Here is a 19,320-nt window from a genome sequence, read left to right as displayed (position 1 = left end):
TCTCAACAAGAGAAAATAGAGGGTGGTAAATACTCATATTGGGTCATAGTCACCAGTTAGGTACCACACGGAGCAGTATTGAGTGGATCACAGTTATTAGTGGGTTACCACAGTAATGGAGGGGGTCACAGTTATTAGTGAGATACCACAGGGGGCAGTATTGGAGGGGATCACAGGTATTAGTGCGTTACCACAGGGGCAGTATTAGAGGGGGTCAGTGTTTTTACTGGGTTACCACAGGGGGCAGTATTAGAGGGGGTCACTGTTATTACTGGGTTACCACAGGGGGCAGTATTGAGGGGATCACAGTTACTAGTGGGGTACTACAATGATATCAATGATTTTGTTTCTTTTTCAGGTGTAGACAGTATGAGAAGTTCCTATGGACATCTCTATTTATCTCCCTATTATGAAGTAGAGGGTAATCCAGCACGGATTGGCAAGAAAGAGCCTGTCCACAGACTTCTCAAAAGTTTTGAATGTTTAGAAGCTGGAAAACAATTCAAAACGAAATCTCATCTATCCATACATACAAGAATTCCAAAAGAGGAAAGAACTTTTTTATGTTCTGAATGTGGGAAATCTTTTTGTTCAAAACCAGATCTTGGAAAACATCAAAGACTTCACATGGGAAAGAATCCTGAATGTGGGAAGTGGTTGACTCAAAAATCAAATCTTGCCGATCATCTAAGAACTCACACAGGGGAGATGCCATATATATGCCCTGAATGCGGCAAGTATTTTAGTAGGAAATCCAATTTTATAGATCATCTAAGAAGCCACACAGGAGAGAAATCATTTTTATGTCCTGAATGTGGGAAGTGTGTTAGTCGTAAATCACATTTTACGGAACATCTAAAAAGTCACACAGGGGAGAAGCCGTTCTCATGCTCAGAATGTGGGAAGTGCTTTACAACTCATTCACATCTTTCTAGACATCAGAGAAGCCACACTGGGGAGAAGCCATATTCATGTGTTGAATGTGGAAAATGCTTTATGCGTAAAGATTATCTTGAGAAACATCAGAGGAGCCACACAGGGGTGAAGCCATATTCATGTTCAGAATGTGGGAAATGTTTTTCCCAGAAATCACATCTTTTGAGTCATTTACAAATTCACACAAGGAAGAAGTTGTTTTTCAGTTAAGGATGTTATTGAGAGACATCAGAGCATTCCTACAAGAGAGAAGGCATTTTCAGGTTCATATCGGTGGAAATGTTTATCCAGAAATCGGGTGTTGTTGGGTATTGGAGAACTCGCACAGGGAAACAGCCATTTATAATGCTCAGATTGTAGGAAATGTGGCAAGTGTGGATCTCTGTTCTGTCACCAACAAATATCAGTGGGCGTAGTAAGTGCAGGGTGAATATTATCATGTGGGAAGATGTAATGGGGTCTTCTCCCACAACTGGCTGACCTACAGACCAATGGACAGCCACCTAGAGGTACTTAAGGCACCTTTCCATGTGATTATGTCTGTTTTCACGTGTACTGACTCCTGCCTGTTTTTCCTGCATTTTGACCCTTCAATGTCTGATCTTTGCACTAACCCTGTGCTACTCCTAGTGACCTCATACTGTTTACTGGATTTCACTAATATTCCCTGCCCTGACCTCGGCCTGTTCATGACTAAATATTTACTTGTTCCTTTAGTGTTCCACATCAGTGTCTCTTGACCCCCGTGGGTCAGCCATCACTTGAACAAAGACTACTCAGAGAGGTAGCGGCCTGGTGGTTCCCTTGCATCAGAGAAAATAGGGGTTAAAGGGTGAACATAAAGGGGGCACTTAGATAACACCTTTGGGAGTAGAACCAAGACAGATCTGTTGAAGTGACAGAGCAGATCCACACCTGCTACGTATCCCAATGACACTGAAATTTATCTGAGGTCAGTGAGTGTTAGCCCATAGTATGGAAGACGACACCGAGGACAAATGGACTTCATTCTCTGATTTCAAATACTTGACACAATCCATGCTATTCGAAAGAGCAAATCTGTGACAACACAGGACCCATTACATCTGGACTAAAGGAAATCCAGCCAGGAGAGATGATGTAGTTGGACCTGAGATGAGCAACACATTCACTAAACTCTTCCAGAATTTCTAATTGTTAGGCCCCATTCACACAAACGTATGGCCTCTTTGCCCATGTTGTGGACCACAAACAGTCCGCAATACACGGGCACCGTCTGTGTGCACTCCGGGCTGCAGTGAGGACCCATTGACTTGAATGGTTCTGTGATCCGCAACATATGGTAAAAGATACATGTCCTATCTTTTGCTGTATGTTGAAGATCGCAAACCCTTTCAGGTCAGTGGGTCCACAGCACAGAGTGCACACAGCCAGTGCCCGTGTTCTGTGGACCCTTTGTTTGTGGTCCACAACAGGTGCATTGAGGCCATAGGTTCCTGTGAATGGAGCCTAAGTGTTAGGTCGCAATACTGGATGTTATACACCTGTGGCAATGGACTGATTGACACACCTGAATTCAATGACCCAGTATTTTACTACACATAGTGTAGAGATAGAGTTGCCTGCATGTTGTTGGCAGACTGCTGTACGTGATATTTCTGTGGGTATGAAAACCTCTTCTTGATTTTTTTATTTTTTTATTTTTTATGGTATTTTCATAAATATTATAAAATATAAATTGCTCAATTTTTAGACGGAGACGGTGCAAGCAAAACAAACCTCAATATTTATTACCCTGATTTTGCAGTACAGAAGTACCCCATGCTGTATGGGCACACTGTGTAGCTCAGAAGGAAGGAGCGCCACATGGTTTTTGGAGGGCAGATTTTGCTGAAATGGTTTTTGGGTGCCATGTTACATTTGAAGATACCCTGAGGTACACGCACAGTGGAAACCCTCAATAACTGACCCCAGTTTGGAAACTACACCTCTCTAGGAATTTATCAAGCAATGTATTGAGTGCTTTGACCCCGCAGGCATGTCATAGAATTTAGAAACACTGGGCTGTGAAAATAAAAAATAGATTTATTTTCCAATAAATTGTTGCTATAGCCCCAACGTTTTTTTATTTTCACAAGGGGTAACAAGGTTAACAGGAGGAAAATCACCCCATAATTTGTTACACATTTGCTCTTGAATACGGCAACACCCCCTCTGAAATGCTCCCCCATATGCCTGGGTCCCTCACACATAATGTACTTACCTCACTTCCCAGCACCCATAAAGCATGGCGCTGCTGCATCTCCCTGTCGTGCGGATGAAAACATCGGGGGGGGGGGGGCAGCCAATAACGGGCGTTGACAGGGATGAGCCTCCTTAGTGAAGTTTGTCCCCGTCACTGCCTGCTATTGACTAACCCCCCCCCCCTCCGACGCTGGATGTTTTCATCCGCGCAACAGGGAGATGCAGTGGCGCCAGTGCTTCAGAAGCCACGCAGGTGCCGGGGAGCAAGGTAAATACATTGTGTGTGAGGGGCCTGGGCATATGGGGAGAATTTCAGGATAACCCCTTTAAACTGCTGTACGGGCACACTGCAGGGCTCAGAAAAGAAAAGGCACCATGTGCATTTGAGTCCGGGTTTAGTGATTTATACAGCACTAGCTGACAGCTGCAGAAGCTCTGGGGTGAAATAAAAAATAAAACACCAATAAATGACCCCATTTAGAATTAACCAAAGGGTATAGGGAGCATTTTGACCCCACAGCTGTTTTGCAAAAATGAATTCACAACAGATGGTGCAAAGTGAAAATTGTAATTTTTGCTGTTTATTAAACTGTCATCTCAGAAGTGCAGTGTAATGACATATGAATGGAGGGACTACTTGTAATTACACTATGCCACTGCTCCAGAGGAGATGACGTGTAAGAGGAAGCAGCGCTCGCATAAAGCGTGTCAGACTCCGTCCTATTTGATATTGATGACCTATCCTGAGCATTGGACATGGATTTACTAATGTTTTCTGTGACTGTTAGGGCTCTTTCACACGAGCGGATGCCGTGCGGGTAATCCGCTGCGTGAAAGAGAGCCAAGCCCCGTTCTGGACAGCAGAGACACGGAGCAGTAACATGACTGATAATACACCGCGCCTCTCTGTGAGATAAAGTTGTCACCGTGATTTTGTAGCAAAAAGGTCACAGAGAGGCACGGAGCGTTATCAGTCATGTTACTGCTCGGTGTCTCTGCCGTCCGGAACGGGGCTTGGCTCTCTTTCTCGGAGCGGATTACCCGCACGGGATCTGCTCGTGCGAAAGAGCCCTTAATGTTCTAGAGGATATGACTGCCCAAGTATATTTTAATTCAGGTTCTAAGATTCTCAAGGAGAAGACTTACCCCTTGTCTGCTCTGGAGACCTGAGTGATGGAGCAATATATCAATGAGAACCTGAGAGGAGTGTGAATGTGACGGCATGGCGTGATTACGTACTCCTCCCTCCTTTTCCTGTGATGCCCGTGACCCTGCCATGTCTTACCTCTGGTGGTGTGTGAAGCAGATGGAAGTGTTGCAGATTCTGAACGGTGCAGTGTGGAGCTTGCTTGGCCCCTTAAGACAGCAATGCAGTAGCCATCTGCGGAGCTAAGGTGGCCGACTCTGCTCTGTACACGGTGTTAGGTTATAGGAACCCTGGATGGGGGGGGGGGGGGGCAACGCAGAGCTGAACCAAGAAGCAAGCATAATAACCTTTTGGGGTCCCCACTGCGCTCCACCTTCTGGTCCGGTCCGGACACATCAGGAAATGGTTGGACCTCTGCAGCCTATGATTGGCTAAATTACATTCACAGCCATTTCCTTCTGTGAAGACAGGACCAGAAGTTGGAGCAAAGCAGGAATCGGTGAATACAAGTTCTGGAATTTAACCACTTCCCTAGCGTTGCTGGTATGCTCTATCTACATTGGTGGTAGGGTCTTTAAAAGTGGTGTCCACTTCATAGCGGAGTGGCCACCATAGCCGCCAGGTGCTTGCATTTTTAAACAGTGGACAACTGGGGCTAATATCCGAAATCTCTATAACACCAATCTCAGACATTTAGCCCCTCAGATGTTGTGGTCAAATGTGACGTCATCTGAAGGTTAAAAAACCCAGAAACGTGAGCTTCCTGGGCAGGAATGCCTTCCCCTCACTGAGATCAGGGAAGCCATTCCTTAGCAGTAATAGTGTTACGACCAGCAGGTGGGACCCACTGGTCAAACCAGAGATGGTCAACACGGAGAATCCAGACTAAGGGATGGCAGCCACTGACCCCTAGGGTGTTATTCACCACTCTTATAGGAGACAGGACAGAACGCAGCAAGAGAGAAACTGAACCACTGCCTACAGGATTAGCTAATATGGTTGACAGCTGGCTCACAGACTCAGGTAACGCTCCAATAGCTCAGGTTGCTGTTAGAACCACAGTTAGTGTGAACCGAGTACAATAGAAGACACAATGGTGAGACGTGGTATAGCAGAGAAGACTGGACTGAAGGCAGCAGATGATAATAGTGATTGTCAGAGGCAGAAGCTGAATGTGGTCAGAGACAAACCCGAGGTCACAAGCCGGTATCAGATAGTAGTGTGGAACAGAGGATCAGACAGGTCCAGTAGTCAATGCAGGTGGCAGGCCATCAGAATGGTCCAACACAGAAGATCAGAACAGAACACCTTTGCTATTACTGTTAGTAACTCAGTGCTCAGGCCTCTTCCTAGGAGAGGAAGCTGCCATTTAAACCTGTAACCCCACTGAGGGGCCATGCTGGGAGGCAGGAAGCACGCGCCCCTGGACACATAAATGACAGGAAGTGGGGACGGCAGCATGGCCGGAGAAGGCATCTGGCCGGCGTGCACCTGCCCCCATCTGGCAGAGACAGTAGGGGGCAGTGTAGCAGGAGATATGACAGGTGAGGAGGTATGGCAGAAGGCCCAGGCCTAACAAATAGGCCAGAGCCTGTACAAGGCTTCTAGGCCTATTACTGCTATTCTAATGCAGGCCTGCAGGTGGCAGCACTGCATTGGAATGTACTGAATTTTGTATTCCTTAATACAGACGTCCCCAACCGCCGGGCCGCGACCCAGGATCGGGCCCTGGAAGATTGTTTGCTGGGCCGCAGAGGAGAGAGGAGCGGAGACGCCAGGCGCATGCACGCCCGACGCGCACATCAGAGTCAGTGGAGACGGAGGGAGGGAATCCCTACCATGATGCGGCCGCCGCAGAGTCCAATAAAATGAGCGGGCTCTGACGCTGCCCGCACCACTGCCACCAATGAATGTGTGGCTAATATTAAAGTAGGAGGGGGGGGGCGGGGGAGGATTACCGCTGCGCCGTCTCAGCTAGTGTGCTCAGCGAACGGCTGCCTCCTCCTACACACCCTCCTTTAAGGCAATATTCAAAGAGGTGACCAAAATCTATAAGGACCAAATTTCCTCGTGGTGGGAAATCCAGTCCCTTGAAAATTACCTCAAACATAAAATTGTCCCGAGAGGGCTGAGAATCACACTGACCCTGGCGAGTAGATGCAGAACTTCAACCCTTATGCGAAAGTAGGAGGAGGAAGCTACGAATGGCTCCCTCCGGTTCATGCGTCTACTCCTGGAGGAGGATAGAGCCACTCTAGCGACTCTGGAGAACACACTCGGGGAGCAAATTGAAGAGACACAGAAGTTCAAACAAGAGCCTGACTTTTTGAATAAAGAAATACAGTTAAAAAACACCTTAGAGAAATATCAATATAACCTAAAAGAACGGAAACGCGGTCAATTCAATCGAGACTTGAAGGATTTCAGAGAAAATCGTGTCTATACAAGTATTAATAGAAGTGGGATCCAGAGGAAAAGAGACTCTGAGCCAACTTCGAGTGACATGGATTTCTCTGAAAGTGAAAAGGAAAGAGAGGGACCTTCAAAAAATGGAGGGAGAGGACATCAGAGGGGTAAAAACTCACGAGGGGGACAAGAAGAGACAGGTCCTTGTTTTTTAGAACAAGGAAACCCCTATCATCTACGAACATGCCCAGATCCCCACCCCACTCATCAAATCTCCCGCCTGCATCCACAGCAAATCTAGCCAGATATTGAATCTATCATCTAGATCCTTGCAGGAGGACAAAATGGCGGTGCTGAGCAAGGGGCTCTCTTTTGTGCTAGTATCATCATTCAATCTCTTTAATTGGATTAAAGACTTAAACCTATTCGCCAGAAAATTGCGATGGCGGAAGCACTTTGCTTGGGTTGATAAGCGGGAAAGCAAGGAACTGGGTATCCCTCCTGAAATCTTGCAAGATGTGCGTCTGTTATATAATCTAGGTGACAAGGCACCTCAAGAAGGAAAAGGTTCCTTTACGACACTAAAAGGGCATTAAAAAGTAACAAAACAGAACTCTTGCACCCCCCGCCTCGGCGGGAAGCCACTAACCCAATGCACCTCATCGCCACTTATGAGGGAGCAGCCAATGAGATCAAAAAGGTGATCTCAAAACACTAGGAGATATTACAGCTAGATCCCGACATCCGATCAGGGATGTGGTAACTAGCACCCCACAGATTCCTTAAAGTAAAGGACGTAGCCTGCGTGATCGGCTGGTACATAGCCATTTTTATAATTCCACCAAAAATAAAGGGCTGAGTTGGCTGCGACCAGTGTGGGGCTGCTACCGCTGTAGTGGCTGTGTGGCATGCGACTATGTCACCTAGGGCCGTGAATTCACGAGCAATGTCACCCAGAGACGGTATACCATCAGACAGTTCATTAACTGTCAAACGAGAGGTGTTCTATATAAAGCCACGTGTACTTGTGGTCTTGAGTACATGGGCAAGACCACTTGTGAACTTAGAAGGCGTGTAGGTGAGCATGTAGGAGACATGCGACATGGTAGGGACACCCCCCTGGCAAAACATGTTGCAAGTCGCCACGGGGGTACCTTCTCTGGCAGGAAGTTCATGGGCATTGAACTAGTGCCTTACCCAAAAAGAGGAGGGGACTGGGACAGAAAAGTGCTACAGCGTGAGACATGGTGGATCTTTGAATTTAAAACTGTACAACCTGGTGGCCTTAACGAGCAGCTATCATATGGAGAGGAGCGGCACTGTTTTGCTGCAGTTCCTCCCCCCCCCCCCCCCCTCCTCCGCATCATCATCTGCCTCTGCTAACTGCATACTGAAGGGAGGGACGCATTTTTTGGCTTTGCTCCCTTTAGGTCACGTGGCCGGCGTGTTACCGGGCTGTACACATGACCCGGCTGCGCGGCGGTCATGTGACTACTGGAGGGAGGTGTGTCAGCTCTCTCAGCGCGTCACCGGGTTGCACACATGACCCGGTCACGCGGCAGACAGCTGACTTGTGATGGAGGCGTGTCGGCGTTCCCGGCGGTCTGTAAAAGGCGCCACCTCACTTGTGGCAGTGTTGCTGCCACACGCCAGAATACAGCTGCATCCTTGTGGACCGAGACATGGGGGGCTAAGGTAAGTACTGATCTTATCTAATTTAATGGATCAGTATATTGGGACCCACTCTCCCTTTTTTATCTGATCTGTGTTTCTATTTTGACCCAGAGGGAAGAGGCTGTTTTGGGTCTGTGCGGTTATCAGCACGGCCCACCAACTTGACTGTGGCCTCAGGAACTGGGATCATAAGTAGTTGGTCCTCTGATGAGTTGGACTAATGTCCAACGAAACGCGTTGGGACGTTAACTAGGGGTAATACTATCATTGGTAACAGGGCCCTCCACCACAGTGTGACGAAGCTGGGCAGTCTCCATTGCTGCGCAGGGACACGGAGGGCCTGTTAGGTGTCCAAGGGCAGCTGTGGGATTCTATTGAGGATATTCTGACCGTCACCTTAGGGTATACCCATTGTAGGGTTAGACTAGTTGTAAGAGACCCAGTACTAGTCTCCCCATTATCCCTAGCTCCTGGTTACCAATGGCGCAGCGAGTGGTGTTCATCTGATAAATCTAGGGATTTATCCAGGGATTAGATTAAAAGTTACGTTTTAAGGTATCCATTTATAGTTATATATTTAGTGTGATTTTCTGGGAATGACCAATGCATAGTTTGGTTGTGTTTGTAAGCACATGCCGGCCCAAACTGATAAAACAATGTGCCTCATATTAACAGCAAGTTACTCCAGCGTGTACCTGACGCCATTAACCCCTTATAGAGTGTTATATAGTTTAACATGCACCTTGGGTTTTGTTATGTGCGTGAATCAGTCAGTGCCAACCAGGGCCCCTCTAAGCCCCGCCCACTCCCTAAGCCCCACCCAGTCCCTGGGAAAATTGTCTTGCATGAAACTGGTCCTTGGTGCAAAAAAGGTTGGGGACCACTGCCTTAATAGATAAATATTCCATTACTGAATACAAATGGCAATCTAATGATAGCATATTGAGGTCCCATTGGGGGCGTAAATAAAAAATTCTAATCACCCCTTTTTCCCAAAAAAATAAATAAAAATAAAGATCATGAGCATCACCACATCCAAATATGCCTGTACTGTTAAACTAAAAATATATATCTGTATGCAGTAATCTCCTGAGCTCCCTCTAGTGGTGGCTGTATATATCTGTATGCAGTAATCTCAGGAGCTCCCTCTAGTGGTGGCTGTATTTATCTGTATGCAGTAATGTCCTGAGCTCCCTCTAGTGGTGTCTGTATATATCTGTATGTAGTAATGTCCTGAGCTCCCTCTAGTGGTGGCTGTATATATCTGTATGTAGTAATCTCCTGAGCTCCCTCTAGTGGTGTCTGTATATATCTGTATGCAGTAATGTCCTGAGCTCCCTCTAGTGGTGGCTGTATATATCTGTATACAGTAATCTCCTGAGCTCCCTCTAGGGCTGGATGTATATATCTGTATGCAGTAATCTCCTGAGCTCCCTCTAGTGGTGGTTGTATATATCTGTATGCAGTAATCTCCTGGGCTCCCTCTAGTGGTGACAGTATATATCTGTATGTAGTAATCTCCTGAGCTCCCTCTAGTGGTGGTTGTATATATCTGTATGTAGTAATTTCCTGAGCTCCCTCTAGTGGTGGCTGTATATATCTGTATGTAGTAATCTCCTGAGTTCCCTCTAGTGGTGGCTAAATATAACTGTATGTAGTAAGCTCCTGAGCTCCCTCTAGTGGTGGTTGTATATATCTGTATGTAGTAATTTCCTGAGCTCCCTCTAGTGGTGGCTGTAAATATCTGTATGCAGTAATCTCCTGAGCTCCCTCTAGTGGTGGCTGTATATATATCTGTATGTAGTAATATCCTGAGCTCCCTCTAGTGGTGGCTGTATATATCTGTATGCAGTAATCTCCTGAGTTCCCTCTAGTGGTGGCTGTATATATCTGTATGTAGTAAGCTCCTGAGCTCCCTCTAGTGGTGGTTGTATATATCTGTATGTAGTAATCTCCTGTGCTCCCTGTAGTGGTGGATGTATATATCTGTATGTAGTAATTTCCTGAGCTCCCTCTACTGGTGGCTGTATATATCTGTATGTAGTAATCTCCTGAGCTCCCTGTAGTGGTGGATGTATATATCTGTATGTAATAATCTCCTGAGTTCCCTCTAGTGGTGGCTGTATATATCTGTATGTAGTAATCTCCTGAGCTCCCTCTAGTGGTGGCTGCATATATCTGTATGTAGTAATCTCCTGAGCTCCCTCTAGTGGTGGCTGCATATATCTGTATGTAGTAATCTCCTTAGCTCCCTCTAGTGGTGGCTGTATATATCTGTATGCAGTAATCTCCTGAGCTCCCTCTAGTGGTGGCTGTATATATCTGTATGTAGTAATCTCCTGAGCTCCCTCTAGTGGTGGCTGTATATATCTGTATGTAGTAATCTCCTGAGCTCCCTCTAGTGGTGGCTGCATATATCTGTATGTAGTAATCTCCTGAGCTCCCTCTAGTGGTGACAGTATATATCTGTATGTAGTAATCTCCTGAGCTCCCTCTAGTGGTGGTTGTATATATCTGTATGTAGTAATTTCCTCAGCTCTTTCTAGTGGTGGCTGTATATATCTGTATGCAGTAATCTCCTGAGCTCCCTCTAGTGGTGGTCGTATATATCTGTATGCAGTAATCTCCTGAGTTCCCTCTAGTGGTGGCTGTATATATCTGTATGTAGTAAGCTCCTGAGCTCCCTCTAGTGGTGGTTGTATATATCTGTATGTAGTAATTTCCTGAGCTCCCTCTAGTGGTGGCTGTATATATCTGTATGCAGTAATCTCCTGAGCTCCCTCTAGTGGTGGTTGTATATATCTGTATGCAGTAATCTCCTGAGTTCCCTCTAGTGGTGGCTGTATATATCTGTATGTAGTAAGCTCCTGAGCTCCCTCTAGTGGTGGTTGTATATATCTGTATGTAGTAATCTCCTGAGCTCCCTCTAGTGGTGTCTGTATATATCTGTATGCAGTAATCTCCTGAGCTCCCTCTAGTGGTGGCTGTATATATCTGCATGCAGTAGGCTCTGGAGCTCCCTCTAGTGGTGGCTGTATATATCTGTATGTAGTAATCTCCTGAGCTCCCTCTAGTAGAGGCTGTATATATCTGTATGTAGTAATCTCCTGAGCTCCCTGTAGAGGTGGATGTATATATCTGTATGCAGTAATCTCCTGTGCTCCCTCTAGTGGTGGCTGTATATATCTGTATGTAGTAATTTCCTGAGCTCCCTCTACTGGTGGCTGTATATATCTGTATGTAGTAATCTCCTGAGCTCCCTGTAGTGGTGGATGTATATATCTGTATGTAATAATCTCCTGAGTTCCCTCTAGTGGTGGCTGTATATATCTGTATGTAGTAATCTCCTGAGCTCCCTGTAGTGGTGGATGTATATATCTGTATGTAGTAATATCCTGAGCTCCCTCTAGTGGTGTCTGTATATATCTGTATGTAGTAATCTCCTGAGCTCCCTCTAGTGGTGGCTGTATATATCTGTATGCAGTAATCTCCTAAACTCCCTCTAGTGGTGGCTGTATATATCTGTATGCAGTAATCTCCTAAGCTCCCTCTAGTGGTGGCTGTATATATCTGTATGTAGTAATCTCCTGACCTCCCTCTAGTGGTGGCTGTATATAGTAATCTCCTGAGCTCCCTCTAGTGGTGACTGTATATATCTGTATGTAGTAATCTCCTGAGATCCCTCTAGTGGTGGCTGTATATATCTGTGTGCAGTAATCTCCTGAGCTCCCTCTAGTGGTGGCTGTATATATCTGTATGTAGTAATCTCCTGAGCTCCCTCTAGTGGTGGCTGTATATATCTGTATGTAGTAATCTCCTGAGCTCCCTCTAGTGGTGATTGTATATATATCTGTATGCAGTAATCTCCTGAGCTACCTGTCAGTATGGGATCTGCGTCTCCACGGCAGGGTGGCAGATCGCTGTCTACACATTGCAGCACTATGGGTCCCAGTACTGGCTTACCTTGTAGGAGACGCAGGTGCCCGCCAGCATACCGCCGCATCCATCCTCACTGCCAGGTGCCATCTGATGCGCTGTAGCACGCACGCGCGCACCTCTCCCTTTCTTATAGGAGTAGGCAGCTGGTTCCTGATTACCATCCCCACCCGGAGGTGGGACTATTTTGTATTTAAGGCAGCTTCACTAATCATGAAGTGCCCAAGCGTGGTTGTTGTACCTCTTGACTCCCGCTGAAGCGTCCCACTGTGTCTGTTTATTTGATTTCCTGGATTCTGACCTCAGCTTCATTTGACTACGCATCTGCCTGCTGTCTGTTTATTGAATCACCTGGATTATAGACCTCTGCACTGCCTGACAACGAGACCGCTTATATCTGCACTGCCTGACTGCGCGTCTGCCCATCTCCTCCTGTAAGTCTGCCTGGATCCAGACCCTGCGCTGCTTATATCTGCATGCTATATTGCTCTGAACTTTGTGTTGCCTGTACCTGTCAAGTGACTTTTGAATACTGTCTGCCAGTAAAGACCATCTGTTCCTTTATTCTGCCTTTGTTGGGCTCAGTTCACACTACTGCAGGTAGCTGCATTCAAGGTAACAAGTGCAGACACCAGGGTCCTGTCTCTGAGAGTCAGCAGTCAGCAATATTGGACTAATTCCCAGTCCTCTATCAGCTGAGACAGAGGATCCACATCCTCTGGTCGTAACACTACCTCTAGTGGTGGCTGTGTATATATCTGTATGTAGTAATATCCTGAGCTCCCTCTAGTGGTGGCTGTATATATCTGTATACAGTAATCTCCTGAGCTCCCTCTAGTGGTGGCTGTATATATCTGTATGTAGTAATATCCTGAGCTCCCTCTAGTGGTGGCTGTATATATCTGTATGTAGTAATATCCTGAGCTCCCTCTAGTGGTGTCTGTATATATCTGTATGCAGTAATCTCCTGAGCTCCCTCTAGTGGTGGCTTTATATATCTGTATGTAGTAAGCTCCTGAGCTCCCTCTAGTGGTGGCTGTATATATCTGTATGTAGTAATCTCCTGAGCTCCCTCTAGTGGTGGCTGTATATATCTGTATGTAGTAAGCTCCTGAGCTCCCTCTAGTGGTGGCTGTATATATCTGTATGCAGTAATCTCCTGAGCTCCCTCTAGTGGTGGATGTATATATCTGTATGTAGTAATCTCCTGAGCTCCCTCTAGTTGCAGTTGTATGTATATGTATGTACTACAAGAATATTTAGACTAGCACATTCATATTCATAGTCACAGGTGCATATCCATCAAGCAAACATGGTTGATAAAAAAAAAATGGCTGCACAACTTTACACATACAAACAATAGAGCTGAGAAATGGGGATTATTCTAAATGAAAGTGGTATTATACCTATTATAAATGGAAAAATGGAAGCTCTTAGTGCACATTTTTGATCAAACGTGTGTCAGGCCCATCTACCAGGTGTCAAGGTGGCTTCCGCAGACTGGTACCTAACACTAATTTACCGCCTCTCTTGGACTTATCTAAGCCTACATTTTCAGGGCAGTGTAGGAACCAGCTACATTTGTACTCTTCTCAGAAGCCCCAGGCAGATGGGCGTTGCTCAGTCTAAGGCCTCATGCACATGACTGTGCCGTTTTTTGTGGTCCACAAACCGCGGATTCGCAAAAAAACGGAAGCCGTCCGTGTGCCTTCCCCAATTTGCGGAACGGAACAGGCGGCCCATTGTAGAAATGCCTATTCTTGTGTGCAAAACGGACAAGAATAGGACATGTTCTATTTTTTTTGCGGGGCCACGGATCGGAGCAACGGATGCAGACAGCATGAAGTGAATGGGTCCGCATCCAAGCCGCCAAAAAAGCGGCTTGGATGCGGACCCAAACAACGGCCGTGTGCATGAGGCTTAAGGGTGCATTCACACAATCGTATAAATGGATCCGCATCCATTCCGAAAATTTCAAGGGGGCCGCAAAAGATTCAAACAGCACACAGTGTGCTGTCCGCACCCGCTGTTCCGTTCTGTGGCCCCGCAAAAAAGATAGAGCATGTCGTATTCTTGTCCGCCACCGCGGACAGGCTCAGGCATTCTCTATACAGCACTGGCAAATTGCGGAACGCACAAGGCCGGTATCTGGACCGCAAAACACGGTCGTGTGAATGCACCCTAAAAAGAAAAAAAAGACGCGCTACCCTCAATATATACTACAAGAAAATTTCTAAAATGATGCCAACATAAAGTAGACATATGGGTAATGTTAAGTAATACATATTTTATGAGGTATCACTTTCTGTTTTTGTTAATTTTTGATTATTTTATAAAGGTGAAATATACGGGGGACGGAGACGATAAAGGTGGTAAAAGGTTGTTTAGGGTTGTGAGACAGGGAAGATATGAGAGATGTGAAGTCGGCATGTTTTGCAGTAGCGAGTCCTGACCTGAAGTTGACGAGGGACTGTTTGTATGCAACAAAGTGCTCGTTAGAATGGGTTTACTTCCATCACCGCTCTGCACTCCTCTCCCTCCAGTCTTCTCTCACATACAGTCCCATGTAAATAACATCACTCCCCTCCCTCCAGTCTTCTCTCACATACAGTCCCATGTAAATAATATCACTCCCTCCCTCTAATCTTCTCTAACATACAGTCCCATGTAAATAACATCACTCCCTCCCTCTAATCTTCTCTAACATACAGTCCCATGTAAATAACATCACTCCCTCCCTCTAATCTTCTCTAACATACAGTCCCATGTAAATAATATCACTCCCCTCCCTCCAGTCTTCTCCAACATACAGTCCCATGTAAATAACATCACTCCCCTCCCTCCAGTCTTCTCTAACATACAGTCCCATGTAAATAACATCACTCCCCTCCCTCCAGTCTTCTCTAACATAAAGTCCCATGTAAATAACATCACTCCCCTGCCTCCAGTCTTCTCTAACATTAAGTCCCATGTAAATAACCTCCTTACTCTCCAGTAATGCCTAGAATGTATTGTCTTCTTTTCACCACGCCTATCTTAGAGTCACATGACCTAAACCTCAGGGAAGCCCGTACATTCTAGGCATTACCCAGTATAATAACACAGCTGCTGCTTCCTGGGAGACTCCACCCCTTCAGGTGACATCACACCTCCCAGGGTCGCACGACCAGTGTGTAGAGAGCAGGAGGAGGAGGAGTGTGAAGTAGAGAGGATGCTGGATTAGAGACGTGAAGGGTAAGTGACTGGGAGATCATGTCCTGTGTGATGGACATTTGACTACAACCCCCATCATGCTGCAGGATGAGCACTGACTAGAGCTCCTAGCTGTGGATTTGGAACCTGGCAATAGTAGAGGAGAGGAGCAGACAGGAGGTGACCGTGGGACCAGACTGGGGAGGAGAGGGGATCTGTGAGCGAGGGGCGGTTTAGGAACTGGACCCGGTGCCGGGGCAGGATGGCATGGTAAGGCAGGTGACCAGTGGAGGCCCATAGCTGGGGATGGCGTAGAGGGGCCCGTAGCTGGCGATGCCATAGAGGGGCCCGTAGCAGGCGATGCCGTAGAGGGGCCCGTAGCAGGCGATGCCGTAGAGGGGCCCGTAGCAGGCGATGCCATAGAGGGGCCCGTAGCAGGCGATGCCATAGAGGGGCCCGTAGCAGGCGATGCCATAGAGGGGCCCGTAGCAGGCGATGCCATAGAGGGGCCCGTAGCAGGCGATGCCGTAGAGGGGCCCGTAGCAGGCGATGCCGTAGAGGGGCCCGTAGCAGGCGATGCCGTAGAGGGGCCCGTAGCAGGCGATGCCGTAGAGGGGCCCGTATCAGGCGATGCCATAGAGGGGCCCGTAGCAGGCGATGCCATAGAGGGGCCCGTAGCAGGCGATGCCGTAGAGGGGCCCATAGCAGGCGATGCCATAAAGGGGCCCATAGCAGGCGATGCCATAGAGGGGCCTGTAGCAGGCGATGCCGTAGAGGGGCCCATAGCTGGCGATGCCGTAGAAGGACCCGTAGCAGGCGATGTCGTAGAGGGGCCCATAGCTAATGATATCATAGAGGGACCCATAGCTGGCGATGCTGCAGAGGGGCCCACAGCTAATGATGCTGCAGAGGGGCCCGTAGCTAATGATGCTGCAGAGGGGCCCGTAGCTAGTGATGCTGTAGGGGGGCCGGTGATGTTTCCAGGACAGTGCTCTGGTAGATGTCCTGACTCCTGTACAGACAGAGGAACAGCTTCTCCTCATCCTGCTGAGCTCCCTGTTCCCCGATGTTCCCTGCCCCGATTATTGTACTGAGCGCTGACACCTCCCCTCTTCCCGGACAGTTATTTAGTAAGTAATCCGGGAAGGGGGAAGCTGAGTTGTCAGTATTCGGTATATTAATCCCTTAACACAAAATCCCGTACACGTAGATCATTTGTATTAAAGCTGTGTATGGAGTGGGCTCATGAGCTGCCGCTCCGTACACAGCGGGTACCAACTATACAGTATAATACAGCATACACCCAATGACTCCGATCCCAGTTGTTTAACCCCTGTGCCCATGGCAAATGAGGCACTAGAAGTCCTCTGACTGAAGCCCCGATAGCAAAATCGTGTGTCTTTGATGAGTTGCTTTGGCAGCTTGTGGCTCCCAAGCCTAAAAGGCTCCCAGGCCTGGGGTTGTCCAGATTTTTACAAGTTATGGCCTATCCGCAGGGGTCCAATATGCATCCACCCACCAATCAGCTGTTTGCATGTAGTGTCAATGCCACAACGAACAACTCTATCCATTGTGTAGTTGACGGTGAGGTGAATTGCAGTTACCAGCTTTGTCCACTGCACCATGGATGGAGCAGTAAAGTTCTGGTACCAGCCTCTGCCGCCACAGCTGATCGGTGGAATGGGTCGATCACATAGTGGACAACCCCGTGTGCTCAGAAGATCACATATTCACGTCCCCTAACAGGACTAAAAACTATAGTAAAAAAATGTTTTTATAAATCAAAAAACAAACATTTTAAAGATTCCAATTGCTTCATGTTCTCAATTTTACATATCGAATAAACAATAAAAAAAATTATGTGCGCGGTGACCACCATAATGAAAATAAAAAAATATTAAAATAGCCAATTTGCATTTGAATAGTACCCCACAATGTTAAAAATAAAAACTACAGCTCTCCCCACAAAAAATGAGCCCTGACACAGCTCAACGTAAAGAGTTCTCGGGGTCGGAATTAGGCAATGCAAGGAATTTTCTAAAGGTTTATATTTCTTTTAAAGTAGCAAAACATAACTGTATAAATTTGGTAATGCGGTGATCGTACCAATCTGCAGAATAGGGATATTATGTCATTCTTATCGCACAACGAACACCGTGAGAACAAAACCTAAAAAAACCATGGTGGAATTCTGGTTTATTTTTTGTAGTTTCACCCAATAAAGATTTTTTGCCCTGTTTTCTAATGTTTATTAAGCATCTACTGAGCGCTGACAGACACTGAATACAGATTTTTCCAAGCAATAGCCGCTTGTCAGGGCTGCTGTTCAGGCGCAGTGTAAGCAGAGATGTACACTGAACCTATACTGGAAAAGTGACTATCCTCGCCTGCCTGACACTTTCATTTAAAGGGGTGATTTAAGGCGAATCAATAGAATATGCCATAGATGTCCAATAGGTTTAGATCCCACCTCTCGAACCTGCTCCTATCTTAATAATGTAGCCCTGAAGGGAATTAAGAGCACACTGCAAAATTCACCATTCACCACTATGGATAGGACACGTCCACTTTAAATCTTGTGAATTTTCATCTGAATTAATAAACACAAGTAAATCATGAATTAATTTTACAGCCAGTGACTGGTAGAGGACACCGGCCTTACATACAGGACTCTCACAGATAAAGTCTTCTTTGTAAGATGATGGTCCTTTCCGGGATTGCCCCACCAAGAATGGAGAAGGACCGAAACCTCGTGGCTACAAGGATATTAGACCTCGCCCTGGAGATCATCTCCTTGATAACTGGAGAGGTGAGAGTCTCACATGACATCACTCTTATCTCTAGTAATAAACCAGGTAAATGTTTGGAAAGGTAGAGACATCTTAGAATCTCTGTAGTGATCGCGTCTCCTCATACACAGGATTACACAGTAGTAAAGAAGTCATCTGATGAGTGTGTGACACCTCGTGCTTCAGGAGGATGGAGCAGGACCCAGAGCCCCATCACCGAGCCTCCACCTCATTCACTGATACATGAGCAGAAGATCGTAGAACTTACCAACAGGATCACTGACCTGCTGAGCGGAGAGGTGAGCGATTCTGGGAATGCTAGGACATTATACAATAATGCCAAGGGAGGTGTCTGGTAATGACTAAATCATTGTGTTGTCAGGTTCCTATAAGGTGTGAGGATGTCGTTGTCTATTTCTCCATGGAGGAGTGGGAGTATTTAGAAGGACACAAGGATCTGTACAAAGACGTCACGATGGAGAATCACCAGCCCCTTACATCTCCGGGTAAGAGAAGACCTTCCTGATTATAGAGGAGAGACTAGGTTTGAGGATCACCTAGACTCACCCCTCATCTGATCATCAGATATAGACAATGTATTCATTCACTCTGTGTATCTCCTATAGATGGATCCAGTCAGAGAAATCCAACAGAGAGATGTCCTAGTCCTCTATGTCCCCAAGACTGTCCAGAGGAGAAGCAGAATGTCCCACTGGATTATCAGGACGTCATTATGGAGAATAACCAGCCTCTCACATCACTGGGTAAGAGGAGACCTTCCTGATTATAAAGAAAAGTCCAGGTTTAGGGCCACCTAGACTCACCCCTCATCTGATCATCACATATAGACAATTCGGCCACTCTGTGTATTTCCTATAGATGGATCCATGCAGAAAAATCCACCAGAGAGATGTCCCAGTCCTCTATATTCCCAGGACTGTCCAGAGGAAAAGCCAAATTTTGCACTGGATTATCATGAACTTAAGATAGAGAATCATCAGACCCTCATATCACTAG

General features: G+C 46.6%; 1 protein-coding gene across 5 annotated transcripts in view; it reads left to right on the top strand.

Moving 5' to 3' along the window:
* LOC122931070 (zinc finger protein 773-like) overlaps positions 1-19,320 on the top strand; it is a 426,553-nt gene that overhangs the window by 11,827 nt on the left and 395,406 nt on the right. For 3 of the 5 annotated variants that reach the window (XM_044284983.1, XM_044284981.1, XM_044284986.1), the window contains exons 8-9: positions 18,930-19,067; positions 19,183-19,320. In XM_044284983.1, coding sequence (XP_044140918.1) covers positions 18,930-19,067; positions 19,183-19,320 — 276 coding nt within the window. Of the gene's footprint in view, positions 1-358; positions 3,157-15,440; positions 15,557-18,146; positions 18,324-18,434; positions 18,603-18,685; positions 18,810-18,929; positions 19,068-19,182 lie in introns of those variants that run through there. The other 2 variants (XM_044284984.1, XM_044284982.1) reach the window with 2 other exon arrangements.

Source organism: Bufo gargarizans, chromosome 3, assembly GCF_014858855.1.
Source record: "Bufo gargarizans isolate SCDJY-AF-19 chromosome 3, ASM1485885v1, whole genome shotgun sequence".
NCBI lineage: Eukaryota > Metazoa > Chordata > Amphibia > Anura > Bufonidae > Bufo > Bufo gargarizans.
The sequence above is the reverse complement of the archived record's forward strand: the minus strand, read 5'-3'. Positions and strand labels throughout refer to the sequence as shown.